General features: G+C 49.3%; 1 protein-coding gene across 2 annotated transcripts; it reads left to right on the forward strand.

Annotated features, from left to right (window-relative positions):
• The first annotated feature begins 196 nt into the window (after positions 1–196).
• On the forward strand, positions 197–14,055 carry LOC136541263 (BTB/POZ and MATH domain-containing protein 5-like). 2 transcript variants are annotated; one of them, XM_066533069.1, is made up of 4 exons: positions 197–805; positions 8,870–9,245; positions 9,325–9,598; positions 13,672–13,806. In XM_066533069.1, the coding sequence occupies exons 1-4, from the start codon at positions 330–332 to the stop codon at positions 13,695–13,697; spliced, it is 1,152 nt and encodes a 383-aa protein (XP_066389166.1). In that variant the 5' UTR covers positions 197–329; the 3' UTR covers positions 13,698–13,806. The 2 variants fall into 2 exon arrangements, with proteins under 2 accessions (XP_066389166.1, XP_066389165.1); XM_066533068.1 differs by having other exon boundaries at positions 201–805; positions 13,692–14,055.
• The last annotated feature ends 520 nt before the right edge of the window (positions 14,056–14,575 follow it).

The following is a 14,575-nucleotide window of genomic DNA, read 5'->3' on the forward strand; positions in this document are numbered from 1 at the left end:
GGTTCCACCAAACCAGCCTTTTTTTTATAAATATGTTGTGGACCGCCGTCGAGTCCGCCCCGACCCCGAGCCGAACGACAGCGATTTCCTTCGCCTTCCACAGGCCACACGGCCACGGGCTCACAGAGTCACAGTCCACACTCCACGGCAGCGTCGTCATCACAACTCAGAGGCACGGTGCATCGTTAATAAAAAAACAAAAACAAAAAAATGGGCACGGCCACCACGGCAGCAAGTTAGCAACAAAGCAGCGGAGCCCGAACTTCCCCATCCCCGCGCCTTCCCCGGTTCCCCCGCCGCGAACCCTAACCCTAGCCCGCGCGCCTCCCATGGACGAGGACGCCGGCGGCGCCTCGCCGCCGCCGGTGCCACTGGCTCAGGCGCCTCCTCCTCCTCAGCATCCCACCGCCGCCGCCGCCGCCGCCCCCTCGCAGCGGGACATGGCGGCGTCCCCCACCAGCTCGCGCTCCGTGACGGAGACGGTGAACGGCTCCCACCGGTTCGTGATCCAGGGCTACTCGCTCGCCAAGGGCATGGGCGTGGGGAAGCACATCGCCAGCGAGACCTTCACCGTGGGCGGGTACCAGTGGGCGGTCTACTTCTACCCCGACGGGAAGAACCCCGAGGACAACTCCGTCTACGTCTCCGTCTTCATCGCCCTCGCCTCCGATGGCACCGACGTCCGCGCCCTCTTCGAGCTCACGCTCCTTGACCAGAGCGGCAAGGGCAAGCACAAGGTCCACTCCCACTTCGACCGCTCCCTGGAGTCCGGGCCGTACACCCTCAAGTACCGCGGATCCATGTGGTAAATTCTGTGCAGATCCTCCTGTCCCATTTTTGCCTGTTCCTTATTTGGTTGTGTTAGGTTCGTTGTAAGTACGAGACTGTTCCTGCTGAGACGATTTATCATCCATAAATGTATTTTTGCCAGTTCCTTATTTGGTTGTGTTAGGTTCGTTATAAGTATGAGACTGTACCTGCTGAGACGATTTATCATCCATAAATGTTTATTCTGCAGTAGAATTATAGCCTAGTATTATTCCATTACGGTTGGCGTGATGTGGTTGCGGCAGGTTTGCTACTACTTACTAGTATGAGAGTGCTCCTGTTGTGCCGATTTAGCATCCACAGAGGTTTATTCTGTAGTGGAATTATAGCCATTCGATATTCAATTAGGGTTCATGTTGTTGTGTTAACATGGGTTTAGTGCTGTTATGACTGGAATTGTTGATATTTTCTACTAATCGTTGTTCTTTACTTTTAATAGTACATTGCTCTTTGGATCAGTTTCGATTTGAATGGTTGCGAGGTGCTGAATTGGCTTGTGTGTACCTAAGTTGCAAAATGTACTACAATGATCTTGTTGGACTTCATGCTGATGCTTGTGGCTGTGAAACTTTGGATATGACTCCTTGGAGAGTTTAGTGTGCTTTAGGGTCTATTTGGTGTTTTTCATCTTGGTGTTCAGGTAGTCATATGAATTCCCCATTAATTGGTGTGTGTGGCTATGTTGTGTTTGTTTATCCATTTTCATATGTGTGTGGTTATGAATTTTCAGTTGCAATTTGTTCTGATCCAAGAATTCTTTTGTATGTTTCATTGTTAACTATACTTGTGCACTGTCGGATTCTAGTTTCCCATTGTTGAAATAAGATTATATATATGTGTTATGGGATTATTGAGTCCTTGATGAAAGTGCACATATCCCTGGTTGCCTCATGCAGTTTGATTTTTGTTAGTCCAACACTCCAGCATGTTAATGCTGCTGTTGAATGTATGTTTTCAGTTTCTATTGTTTGTTTGTCAATTTTTGCAGTGTAATTGTGTAATGGTGAACTGGTTCTGTAACTTTTTAGTGCCTTTGTGCTAAAGCATACTGACATTCTTTTGGTTCCTGTTTGAATAAGTTGAGTTGTTTGATTTTGTGGTCTCGACCAGTGAATCAAATCTTGAATCTTGCCTGGAAGCAATTACAATCCTTCCTTGTTTGTGGTTGAATGGGAGGGGAGGGGGGGGGGGGGGGGGGGGGGGGGGCGGCGATGCTGGTATGCATGTGATATAAATCTGGCATTAGATGCATTTGTTTTTTGAGGTCCCTGGATTTGATATTTTTTGTCCCATTTTGCTTGGTAAGTTCTGTGCAGATCCTCCTGTCCCATTTTGCCTGCTACTTATTTGGTTGTGTTTGGTTCGTTATAAGTATGAGACATTTATTCTGCAATAGAATTAATAGTGTTAGAATAGGCGCCCTAATGGGCTGGCCTTGGTCCTGGCGCCTAGCCTGTTAGGCTGGCTGCCTTAGGGGATAAGATAGATAGATTACATTGATAAGGCAAGGATCACCGTTGATTGGGTGTTTCTATAAACCCTATTGATCCTTGCCTATATATTGTACCCTATACTGCTGCTAATCTATCAATCAATTTCTGAGACCTATTCGCTCTCATGGTATCAGCCGCCTAGGTTTAGGTCTCCTCTTCCGCTGCCCACTCCACGCGCGCCGGCCCCTTGCCGCGCTGCGCCCTCTTCTCCCTGTCACGGCCACTGGCTCTACAGAGTTGTCTCGTAATTTACGTCTTAATAATGTCCTTATGTCGCCACAAATTATTAAGAATCTTATCTCTGTTCGCCAATTTACCACCGACAATAATTGTTCTGTTGAGTTTGACCCCGCTGGTTGTTCTGTGAAGGTTCTTCCATCTCGGACCGAGATCGTCAGGTGCAATAGCTCTGGGCCACTATACCCTCTGCGCCTACCCCTAGCACACTCCCGTGTCGCCCAGGCTTCCTCCCCGCTGTGGCATCGGCGTCTTGGCCACCCCGGTCGTGAGGCGTTGTCGAAGCTCGCGTCTAGTGTCTCCTGTCATATTCAGGATTGCTCAGAGTTATGTCATGCTTGTCAGTTAGGGCGTCATGTTCGTTTGCCCTTTCATGAGTCCACCTCTCGTGCGTTTAGCAAGTTTGATCTTATACATTGTGATTTATGGACCTCTCCAGTTGTTAGCATTTCTGGTTATAAATACTACTTGGTCATACTTGATGATTGCACTCATTATTTGTGGACGTTTCCTTTGCGGCTTAAATCTGACACTTTCAGCACGCTTGCTCACTTCATCGCTCACACCTCCACCCAGTTTGGCGCCCGGGTCAAGGCTGTTCAGTGCGACAATAGGAGAGAGTTTGACAACTCTAGCTCCCGTCAGTTTTTCCTCGCTCAGGGCATCCACCTTCGCATGTCCTGTCCCTACACATCGTCTAAAAACGGTAAAGCTGAATGCATTATTCGCTCCATCAATAATGTTGTTCGCTCACTGCTCTTTCAGGCGTCCATGCCTCCGTCCTACTGGGTAGAGGCCCTCTCTACAGCCACTGTTCTGCTCAACATCCTGCCTACCAAGACTCTACAGTTTTTCACACCGCACCTTGCCCTGTTCGGCAAGCCACCAGCATATGATCATCTACGAGTCTTCGGTTGCAAATGTTACCCAAACATGTCGGCTACTGCACCCCACAAACTCGCCCCTAGGTCTGTCCTGTGTCTTCCTAGGCTATTCCGCTCATCACAAAGGGGACCGCTGCCTTGACCTCTCCTCCAATAGAGTCATCGTCTCCCGGCACGTCATCTTCGATGAAACGGCCTTTCCCTTTGCTGAGCGCCATGGCCCTAGTGCTCCAGCGGACCTACAGTTCCTCGATAACGATACTATTGACCCTGTGCTCCCTCCTATTGGACCGATGCACAAGTTTTTGTCTGCAGGAACACCACCCAGCACCGCTGATGTCTCCAGTGCCCCTGCCGGTCCCACTGCTACTGTGCCTGGGGCGCCCCTGCCTGCTGATGATGCTGATGATCCACCGGCGCCCGCGCTCTACATTCCACCAGTGCTGCGGGCGTCAGGGACACCTACCGCGCCATGCGCGGCCACCAGGACCACCTCTCCCGCGCCACGCGCGGCCATGGCGCTGCCCAACATGCCTGGAGAGGCCTCCCCACTCTACATCCCGCCTGCCCTGCGTGCAGGCGCAGGACCCCCCCGGGTTCCCACCTCTCTGATCGGATCGGGCCTTCACGTACCACTACACGCGTCGACCCGACCGCTGGCTACTCCTGTACCAGCCGCCCTGACACCGCCTGCTCCGGATGCTCCTGCACCGGCCGCCCCGCTACCCAAGGGCGCCGTTGCTGTCACTCCAGTGACGAACCAGCACGCTATGGGCACGCGGTCGAAGAGCGGCTATTGGATGCCTGCCGCCTACCACGCCCCCCCTCTCTGCAGTGCCAAAGACCTTTCGTAGCGCTCTCACTGACCCCAATTGGCGAGCGGCTATGGAAGAACACAGTGCTCTCTTGCAGAATCACACTTGGGACCTCGTGCCTCGACCTCCTCGGGCCAACGTCGTCACTGGCAAGTGGATTTTCAAGCACAAGTTTTAGTCCGATGGCTCCCTTGAGCGGAACAAGGCACGCTGGGTTCTTCGTGGCTTTACCTAGCGGCCTAGTGTTGACTTCGATGAGAAGTTCAGTCCTGTGGTGCAGCCCGCTACTGTCCGCACGGTGCTCTCCTTGGCGCTCTCTCACAGCTGGCCCATCCACCAGCTAGATGTGAAGAACGCCTTCCTTCATGGCAATCTGTCTGAGATTGTGTATTGCCAGCAGCCGTCCGGGTTCGAAGATCCAGCTCACCCGGACTTTGTCTGCCTTCTTAAGAAATCCCTATACGGCCCGAAGCAGGCTCCTCACGCATGGTACAGCCGGATGGCCTCATTCCCGCTGTCTATTGGGTTTGTGGAAGCCAAGTCAGACACCTCACTTTTTATTTACCAGTGTGGATCAGATACAGCCTACCTGTTGCTCTATGTGGATGACATTGTCCTCACAGCTTCCTCACCCGGTCTTCTTCGGCGGATTATCTCAGCGCTTCAGCAGGAGTTCGCCATGAAAGACCTCGGTGCATTGCATCACTTCCTTGGTATGCAGGTTCAGCGAAGTGCTGATGGCCTCTCACAGCGACAGTATATGCTGGACATTCTGGAACGTGCAGGGATGACAGAGTGCAAGCCGTTCTCCACTCCAGTTGACACCAATCCGAAGGTTGCTGCAGCTGATGGGGCCCCTGTGTCTGATGCTACAGACTTCCGTAGCCTTGCCGGAGCTCTCCAGTACCTGACGTTCACTCGCCCAGACATTGCATATGCAGTTCAGCAAGTCTGCCTCCACATGCATGATCCTCGTGAGCCTCACCTTTGCTGCCCGAAGAGGATTCTTCGCTACGTTCGAGGCACTCTTCACCTTGGTCTCCTGCTGCGACCGTCTACTTTGATTGATTTTGTCGTCTACACCGACGCTGACTGGGCTGGTTGTCCGGACACTCGCAAGTCCACCTCAGGCTATGCGGTGTTCCTTGGCGACAACCTTGTTTGCTGGTCCTCGAAGCGCCAGAACACAGTGTCAAGATCCAGTGCTGAAGCCGAGTATCGCGTGGTGGCCAACGGAGTTGCAGAGGCTACTTGGCTCCGCCAGCTACTTCTGGAGCTACATGCCCCTCTACGACGCGCCACACTGGTGTATTGTGACAACATCAGTGCCGTCTACATGACCTCCAACCCGGTTCAGCATCAGCGCACCAAGCACATTGAGATCGATCTTCACTTCGTCCGGGAGCGAGTCGCCGTTGGTGATCTTCGTGTTCTGCATGTTCCCACCTCTTCGCAATATGCATATATCTTCACCAAAGGGCTGCCTACTTCAGTTTTCACGGAGTTTAGGTCCAGTCTAAACGTGTAGAGTGGCTGACGATTCAACTGCGGGGGCGTGTTAGAATAGGCGCCCTAATGGGCTGGCCTTGGGCCTGGCGCCTAGCCTGTTAGGCTGGCTGCCTTAGGGGATAAGATAGATAGATTATATTGATAAGGCAAGGATCACCGTTGATTGGGTGTTTCTATAAACCCTATTGATCCTTGCCTATATATTGTACCCTGTACTGCTGCTAATCTATCAATCAATTCCTGAGACCTATTCGCTCTCAAATAGCCTAGTATATTACTCAATTGCGGTTGGTTCGGTTGTGTTAGATTTGCTATTACTTACTAGTACGAGAGTGCTCTTGTTTTGCCGATTTAGCATCCACAGGTGCATGGTTTATGAGGTGTCGCCTAGACGACAAGGCGTGGTAGAGGTGCTGGGTGTCGGGGTCGCCACGACCTCTGCGGGTATGGCGTCCGCCTCATAGGATCAGGTGTCGCCTAGGCGCAAATGGCGTTGGGCAGACGCCTACAACACCGCAGCGGATGCCGGATGCGAGTCTGCAGGGAATGGATGGGAAATCGACCACAGGTGGGTGGGAAATTGAGCGGACGTCCGAGCCAGAAGACCCGTGGCGGAAAGTGACCGCATATATGCTCTTGCGCGGGAAATTCCCCGCTTGGCGGCATATACCGCGGGTGTGGGCAGCTTCACGGAGAGAGAGGGAGAGGAAAAGAGAAGGCCCGAGGGTAGGAACTCTTGGCTGCTGCGGCGGCGGCCTTGCATCTCTGCTTGCTGCTCGTCTGCTCAACTCCAGCGGCTGCCCGCATCTCCCACGAGGCCGCCCCTGCATCTCCGCCTGGCTGCGCAAGTCCACCAGCGGTCCGCACCTGCTCGCCCGTCTCCGTCGACCGGCCGGACCTGGGCCTAGTATGCTCCCTGCCTCGTGGCTTCGAATCGCCGTCGCTGTCCGCAGGTCCATCCGCACCTCACCTGTCCATCTGCTTTGAGCCACCGTCCGCAGGTCCATCCGCACCGCACTTGTCCGTCCGCTTCAACTCTGTCCCCTGCCTCCTCTTGTGTTTTGTCTCACCAAATCTCCCATCTGTCTGCCGCTTTTCATATTTGTTTGCTCTGGCTTTGCTCATTGATGGACTGGTGGTGCATCTACCCTGCTTTCAGTACTGTGTGCTGCTTTCTACCCCCTCCGTTTTAAATTACGAGTCGTTTTGACTTTAATGGTTCATCCATTTTGCTATGTATCTAGACATATTATTATATCTAGATGCATAGCAAAATGGATGTACCAAAAAAGTCAAAGCGACATAATTTGGAACAGAGGGAGTATATTTTATTATTGGCCTGTCACATACTCACGAACGGAGTAGACTAATGCCTGCTTGTGCTTTGGTTGTTATTTTCTTTGAGCATTACATAACGCAAAGCACAAGGATCTTTCTTTGATTAGTATAATATCTGTTTGGGGTCTTTCTTTATCTGTACACTTTTACAGAACACAAAGTAGAAGTTTTCCTTTGATTAGTATAATACTTACTGATTAGTAGTACTCCCTTAGCTGTGCTAGTATGTGCTGGTCTCAAGCACTAGGAATAAACAAGGTCTGTATGTGCTGCACTAGTATCTACAATTCTAGCTTACACAACACCTTCGTGGCGCCTAAAATGTGCATATGGCGTCGCCTAAGCGTCCACCATAAACGCCTAGGCGTTGTTAAGGGGGTAGGGCGCCGTGCCTCGCCACAACGCCTAAAAAACCATGCACAGGTGTTTATTCTGTAGTGGAATTATAGCCATAGTTATGGTTCATGTTGTTGTGTTAACATGGGTTTAGTGCTGTTATGACTGGAATTGTTGATATTTTCTACTGATCGTTTTTCTTGGATCAGTTTCAGTTTGAATGGTTGTGAGGTGCTGAATTGGCTTGTGTGTGTGCCTGAGTTGCAAAACGTACGCCAATGATCTTGTTGGACTTCATGCTGATGTTTGTGGCTGTGAAACTGTGGATATGATTTGAGAGTTTAGTGTGCTTATTAAGGGTCTATTTGGTGGTTTTCATCTTGGTGTTCAGGTAGTCATATGAATTCCCCATTAATTGATGTGTGTGGCTATGTTCTAATTGTTTATCCATTTTCATATATGTGTGGTTATGAATTTTCTGTTGCAATTTGTTCTCATCCAAGAATTCTTTTGTATGCCTCATTGTTAACTATACTTGTGCACTGACAAGTTCCAATTTCCACTGTTGAAATTAGATTGTATATACGTGTTATGGGGTTATTGAGTCCTTGATGAAAGTGCACATCTTCCTGATTGCCTCGTGCAGTTTGATTTTTGTTAGTCAAGCACTCTGGCATGTTAATGCTGCTGTTGAATGTATGTTTTCAGTTTTTATTGTTTGTCAATTTTTGCAGTGTAATTGTGTAATGGTGAACTGGTTCTGTAACTTTTTAGTGCCTTTGTGCTAAAGCATACTAACATTTCTTCTGGTTCCTGTTTGAATAAGTTGAGTTCTTTGATTTTGTGGTCCTTCTCGATCAGTGAATCAAGTCTTGAATCTTGCCTGGAAGCAGATACAATCCTAACTTGTTTGTGGTTGAATATGGGGGGATTCTGGTATGCATGTGATAGAAATATGGCATTAGATACATTTGTTTTTTTAGATCCCTGGATTTGATAAGTTTTGTTTGTTTGTTCATTCTATTTTTGTTGCTTTCTGTTATGTTTGGTGGTAGGCAAACCTGTTATTAGGACAAGTGATTCTATGTTAATTTGTACAATTTGAGTTTTTTATTGTTTGTTAGACAACCATCTCATTACATGGGCACACTGAATGATTTTATTCAATGTAAACAGCAGTTTTTTTTAATCAGCCCATTTATTTTGGATGTGTATTGTTTGTGGAACCAGTCTAATCACAGAAATGAAACCCTCTTTGATGCATTTGTTATGTAAATTGAGAGATGGATGAAGCTTTCTTAATGTTTCTTTACATGTGGAACCTGTATTGTGGGAATCATTGCTCTTGCAATAGTATGCCATTCCATAAAATAAGGACATCTAACTGGCCTCAGATAATTGAATTTTCGTCTATCCTTCTTTGTTTCAGGGGTTACAAGCGATTCTTTCGGCGAACTGCCCTTGAAGCATCAGACTTTCTCAAAGACGATTGTCTGAAGATAAATTGCACTGTGGGAGTTGTTGTGTCAACTATTGATTACTCCAGACCACACTCTATCCATGTTCCAGACTCAGACATCGGCTGTGATTTTGGTTCACTGTTGGACAGTCAGGAGGGTGTTGATGTCATTCTTAATGTGGGAGGAGAGTGGTTTCATGCCCATAAGTTGGTATTGGCTGCACGGTCTCATGTGTTCAAATCTCAATTTTTTGATGATGAATCTGATGGAGAGAAGAGTGAGGTTAATGAGACTGATGAACTAAAAGAGTTCTCCATTGATGATATGGAGCCAAAGGTTTTCAAGGTCTGTTGCTGTTCTTGTATTGTGTTTATCCTTCTAGTAAAACAGTGACTAGAAAGTATTTGGTGAATATTTGTTGCAGGCAGTGCTTCACTTCATCTATAGAGATACCCTTGTTGATGATAATGAGTTGGGTGCGTCAAGCTCTGATGGTTCTATCTTTGATACTCTGGCAGCTAAGCTGTTGGCTGCAGCCGACAAGTATCACTTACCAAGGCTAAGATTGCTATGTGAGTCTTACCTGTGCAAGGGCATATCAGTGGCCTCAGTTGCGAGTACGCTAGCACTGGCTGACAGGCACCGAGCCATGGAGCTTAAAGCTGTTTGCCTAAAATTTTCTGCAGAAAATCTTTCAGGTACTTAAACTTATCATACCAGATATTGCTTACGATTATTTCATCCAAGTGGCCCCATTATTTGCTCTGAGAACTCTTGTCAGTTGAAAAATATTTTGTAATGTATGAGTGTATGGCCATGCACTGCGTGTTCTTTCTTTTGGTCATTATTCTCGCACAGAAAATTCTCTTGAACTTGGTCAGTTAAACTTTTTGGCTTTACTTCTCGTGAAAATATGCATTCGACTATTACAGATGCTTTTTAAATACAGTTTGCTTGAGGCACCTACATGGTTACAGTTTGCTAGGCATTCATATAATCAGCTGTATATGTCACCTGAGTGCCATATTGGTGCAATAGTTATTAACGACCTAGACTGTGTTGGCATTTTTTTACTAAGATTTTAAGCTATCAACAATTTGGTAGGTAGCGTGCAGATGCAGTTATGTGTTAGCGTCTTTTGATAGCAATACATGGGTCATGGGTTCTCTACTTATTCTGCACGTAGTACATTAGCAGCCTCAGTTGTGAGCATAATGCAGTCTAGTTTAAGGCAGCATAAACATATGCAATGGGATGGTGTTTGGTTGCTTGTATTGTATGTGATCACCTTCCCACCCTTTTGGTAAGAGTAAAATGTCACCTCCATCTTCTTCCTCCCCCCACTCCTATCTGCCTCTTTTTGGCATTGCTTGGACCGCCTGAAATGGAGGAGCGAGGAGAGCCGGAGCCGCATTTGGGCCGGAGCTCGTGGATGAGGTGGAGGTGCACAAGGTTGAGGATGCCGTTAAGCGTGGCGGCACGTGCCGTCTTGAGGTGTGCGGTGCGCCCAACGCGGGGACGCAGAGGACTGTGGGCTCAGGGGGCTCGAGGAGAGCGTGTCATGTACCAACACCGGGTCCGACCCAGTCGCTAGGCCACGCCGGCGGTTAGGGGCTAGGCGCGCAGGATTTGATCTCCCTAGATATTTTGCTTCTTTCCATAATTATAGGATCTTGATTGATTGATCGGTTTGTTAGGAGAGGGATAAGCTCCCCTAGACAGTATTGGAATGAATTAAGCAAGGCAATTATCTTTGCCTGGCCTCAAGGGCCTTCCCTACGCACGTCTCGTTGGCTCGCTGCTGTGCAGCAGCCTTGCTCCCGCACCACCACGACTCCTGCTCGCCGCCGGGCGAATCGACCCCGGCCACCGATCTCCTACCCCTAAGCCTTACGCAGCTGCGGTAGGATCCCTGATCTTATCAATTTGGTATTGGAGATGCCGGGTGACGACGACAAGGAGCAGCCGTCAGTTCCGCCACCGGCCGCGGAGGCCACTGCAAAGGCCCTCGCCGACATCTTCCAGCAGCTAGCCAATCTCTCCACTCGCCTGATGACCCTGATGACCGTGGAGAGCCAGCAGGCGCCTTCCTCGGCCAGTGCCATGCCCCCAGGGTTTCCCTATGGGTTGTTGGGGGTACGGCACCACGGCTTTTCCCTCTGCCGCCGCTGCACCAACCACAACCACCACCACACTGTCCATTGCGCCTGCCATTGCTGCACCCTCCGCATCATGTACCAACCATAGCCACAAGAATTCTGGGTCGATCGAGTCGAGGGAGGGGGGTTGATAATTGAAAAAAAAATGTGGTACAAGTGGGGTATACCTCTGCCGGACGAGAACCAAACATTTGGTACGTGGATCAAAAGGTTATGGTTCGATGTCCCTGGTATGGAGCATGGAGTTGCGGGTCACGACTCTAGTGATTTTGGGTCCCGGTATGAGTCTGGAGTCGAGGGCCGCATATTGGAACCAATTCTTTTTTCCATTTTTGTGACTACACATTAGGAAACAAATCACATAGGAATTTTTTACGGATGGAAATCTCCCACCACATGCGACACATTTTCTCCAAAAACTAAAATACAGCGTGTAACCTGTACAGTCTCATTAGAAAACAAATAAAAATTAGAGAGCTGCTTAGACCGTCGTTGCAAAGTCCAAAAGAGAAAAAACATGCTGCGGGCCTATGCTGTGCTCATGGCGGAGGGGACTGGAATCGGGAGGCGATGTCAATGTGACGACGGCTTGAGCCCTCGACGGGATTCCCTGTCCGCCATTCACAGCGATGAGGTGCAGCGGCCGTCCGGCGAGCGCCCTGGTCTCGATTTGATGCTGCCTCTGTCCTGACCGTTGACGGAGATGCCGGTGCGGTGGCCGTCCAGCGAGCTCCCTGGCCCCGATTCGATCCCGCTTCCGTCTTGACCGTCGACCGAGATGCCGGTGATGCCATGGCCAGGCCAGCGGCGACGCCGGAGAGTGGCGAGTTGGCGACAGCCCGATCCATAAGTCTTTCTTCATCTGCATCTCGCCGTCTTCGAACCATGCGGCAATGGGTGCTGCGACCCATCTAGGATTGGGACTCATCCCTTGAACCCCTGCTGCAATGGGTGCGTGACCCGTCCAAAAATGGGATGTGGATCCATCTCATCCCCATATTTGGATTTGGGTCAGCGTACCTGGTACGTGGTTCGCGGCTTTGACCTTGAACCCTGTGACTATGGTACCAACTCCAGGTCCAACCCAATGGCTAGGCCACGCCGACGGTTAGGGGCTAGGCAACCAGGATTTTGTTTTGATCGGGTACACCTTGGACGCATACAACCCACACACTCCACACTCACCACACGCACACACACGCGTGTGCGTCAGTACACACGCAAAGAGGAGATTGGGAGCCTCCAGGACGCGGGAAACGCGCACTACCACCGAACGCACGTGCATGTACCCTAAAATTTCTGGAAAAAAATCCAGAAAAAGGTGCAACACCAGGGTTTGAACTCTTGTGGGTAGCGTTCCACTGGACAGCCCTACCACTGGACCACAGGCCCATTCGCTAGGCGCCGAGGATTTGATCTCCCTAGATATTTTGCTTCTTTCCATAATTATAGGATCTTAATTGATTGGTTTGTTAGGAGAGGGATAAATACCCCTAAACAGCTTTGGAATGAATTAAGCAAGGCAATTATCTTTGCCTGGCCTCAAGGGCCTTCCCTATGCGCCTCTCTTGTTCGCTCGTTGCTGTGCCGCCGCCTTGTGCCCGCACCACCACAGCTTGTGCCCGCACCACCACAGCTCCTGCTTGCCGTTGGGGGAATCGACCCCAGCCACCGATCTCCTACCCCTACGCTTTACGCAGCCGCGGTAGGATCACTGATCTTATCAACATGGTGGAGGATAAGGAGGGGAGCGACAGCAAGATCCGTGCACTGATGGTGGTGGTGGTGATGGTGAAGGTAAGAACAGGTCCAGCGCATCCACCAACGTCTTCGAGCCCAGGTGGGAAGGAACTATTTTGTTTATAGCCTGCCAGGCAAGTTAGGAGACAGGCATTCATCACCAAACAGGTCTGAAGTACGCGGTGAGGGCAGTGTCGGAGGAGAGCAGGGAGAAGGGCATGGGGTTGTGTGGTGGAGATGCCCCTTGGCAGTGGTGTTGGTGGCGCGGTGTGGTCATGGTGTCGTAGGAGAGCAGGGAGAAGGGCGTGGGTCATGGCGGTGGGCGACATCCATTGGCGACGGTGGCGTGGTTGTGACGTGTTCCATTTTTGCATACTACTACACAATGCAGCCATGAACCCTTCTTTTGCTTCTCTAAGGCCTAAGCCTGCATAACGTCTAGTGCGGGCAACCAAACACTGCTGACCTGCACTATCAAAGCCTGGATATGCTCTAATGCAGGCAACCAAGACCCTAACTGAATTAGATACTGTGGACTGCAACATATTGTCATTAGCAGGTTCAGATTTGAGATGGACTAATATGGCTTGCTAGATTGTAATAGTTATGATGTGTTTCATAACAAAGAAGGTATGGGTTGGTGGACAAGTATCTTTTTTAAAAAAAAACTTTTGTCAGGGCTTGAGATTCTGTTATTGCCAACCTTTCTGTTTCAGCATTGGGTAGTTCCAGGGTTTGCCCCTGTACAAGAAAATTATGCCTCCAGTCCACATACCATCGTTTGATCTTTTGGTTGCTTTATTATTTGCACAATTATGTTTGCACAGCTCCTGGTTCAATTAAGTTTATAAAGCTCCATTAACCCATTCCAGATACCCTTATGTCTCTGCAGCTGTAATGCGGACTGACGGTTTCATTTACCTCAAGGACAACTGCCCATCTCTCCAGTCAGAGATACTGAAAACTGTTGCAGGGTGTGAGGACCAGTGCAGCAGCGTTGGGAAGAGCCAGAGCGTTTGCGGGCAGCTCTCGGACGGTGGCGATTCCAGTGTCCGCAGGGTTAGGCAAAGAACCTGAGGCCAACCCAGAACTGAAATGGTTAGCCAGCTCTTGGTCTGTAAATGACGATGGCAATTCGTCTGTATGTGAAGAAAAACAATTTTAAAGGAGCTGTAACTAGCTGTATCTCATCATGCTCCTTACATCTTGTACCTGCCAATGTTGTTTGTAACTAGTTGACTGTTTGTTCGTGATCAGTTACTGAATCGATGTTGTAGACAGCCCTGCAAAAGCTCACGAGTCACGATAAACATGGTGGTCTTGTGTCTTCGCAACTGGCGTTTGCAGTAGGCCAGCAGCTGTCTGCGACTAACCCGTTGATTTGGCAACTAGCGGTATCAGAAGTGAATTAGGAAGTGATTCTTAGATGTAGTCATTATGCTGCAAAGATGGTGGTGGCAATTCTTGTGTCTGTTGGCATGTACATGGATTTTACATTTCTGTTGAGGTGGTTCTCAGATGGAGTTATTGTGCTGGAAAGGTGGCGGTGACAATGTTTTCGTGTTTTGTTGGCAAGCATATAGATTTTACATTTCTGTTCGCAAGAATTCGGAATTGTCATTTGTCAATGTGATATATAATAGTATTTGTTGACATGTAAATTTGTTAATGACGGGTCGTAAATGTTCACCAGTGTTACGGTAGTGTAATTTTGTTGACTCCTCAATTCGGGCGAAAAGTGGTGCGAATCAATCTACTAGTACTAGGCGACTACGC

This window comes from Miscanthus floridulus, chromosome 3 (genome assembly GCF_019320115.1).
Source record: "Miscanthus floridulus cultivar M001 chromosome 3, ASM1932011v1, whole genome shotgun sequence".
Taxonomy (NCBI): domain Eukaryota; kingdom Viridiplantae; phylum Streptophyta; class Magnoliopsida; order Poales; family Poaceae; genus Miscanthus; species Miscanthus floridulus.

Excerpts from the sequence above, each read along its gene's own strand:
- LOC136541263 (XM_066533068.1), top strand. The coding sequence starts at position 330 with ATGGACGAGGACGCCGGCGGCGCCTCGCCGCCGCCGGTGCCACTGGCT. Across the intron at positions 806-8,869 it reads AAGTACCGCGGATCCATGTG|GGGTTACAAGCGATTCTTTC; the intron begins GTAAATTCTGTG and ends TCTTTGTTTCAG. Across the intron at positions 9,246-9,324 it reads TGGAGCCAAAGGTTTTCAAG|GCAGTGCTTCACTTCATCTA; the intron begins GTCTGTTGCTGT and ends TATTTGTTGCAG.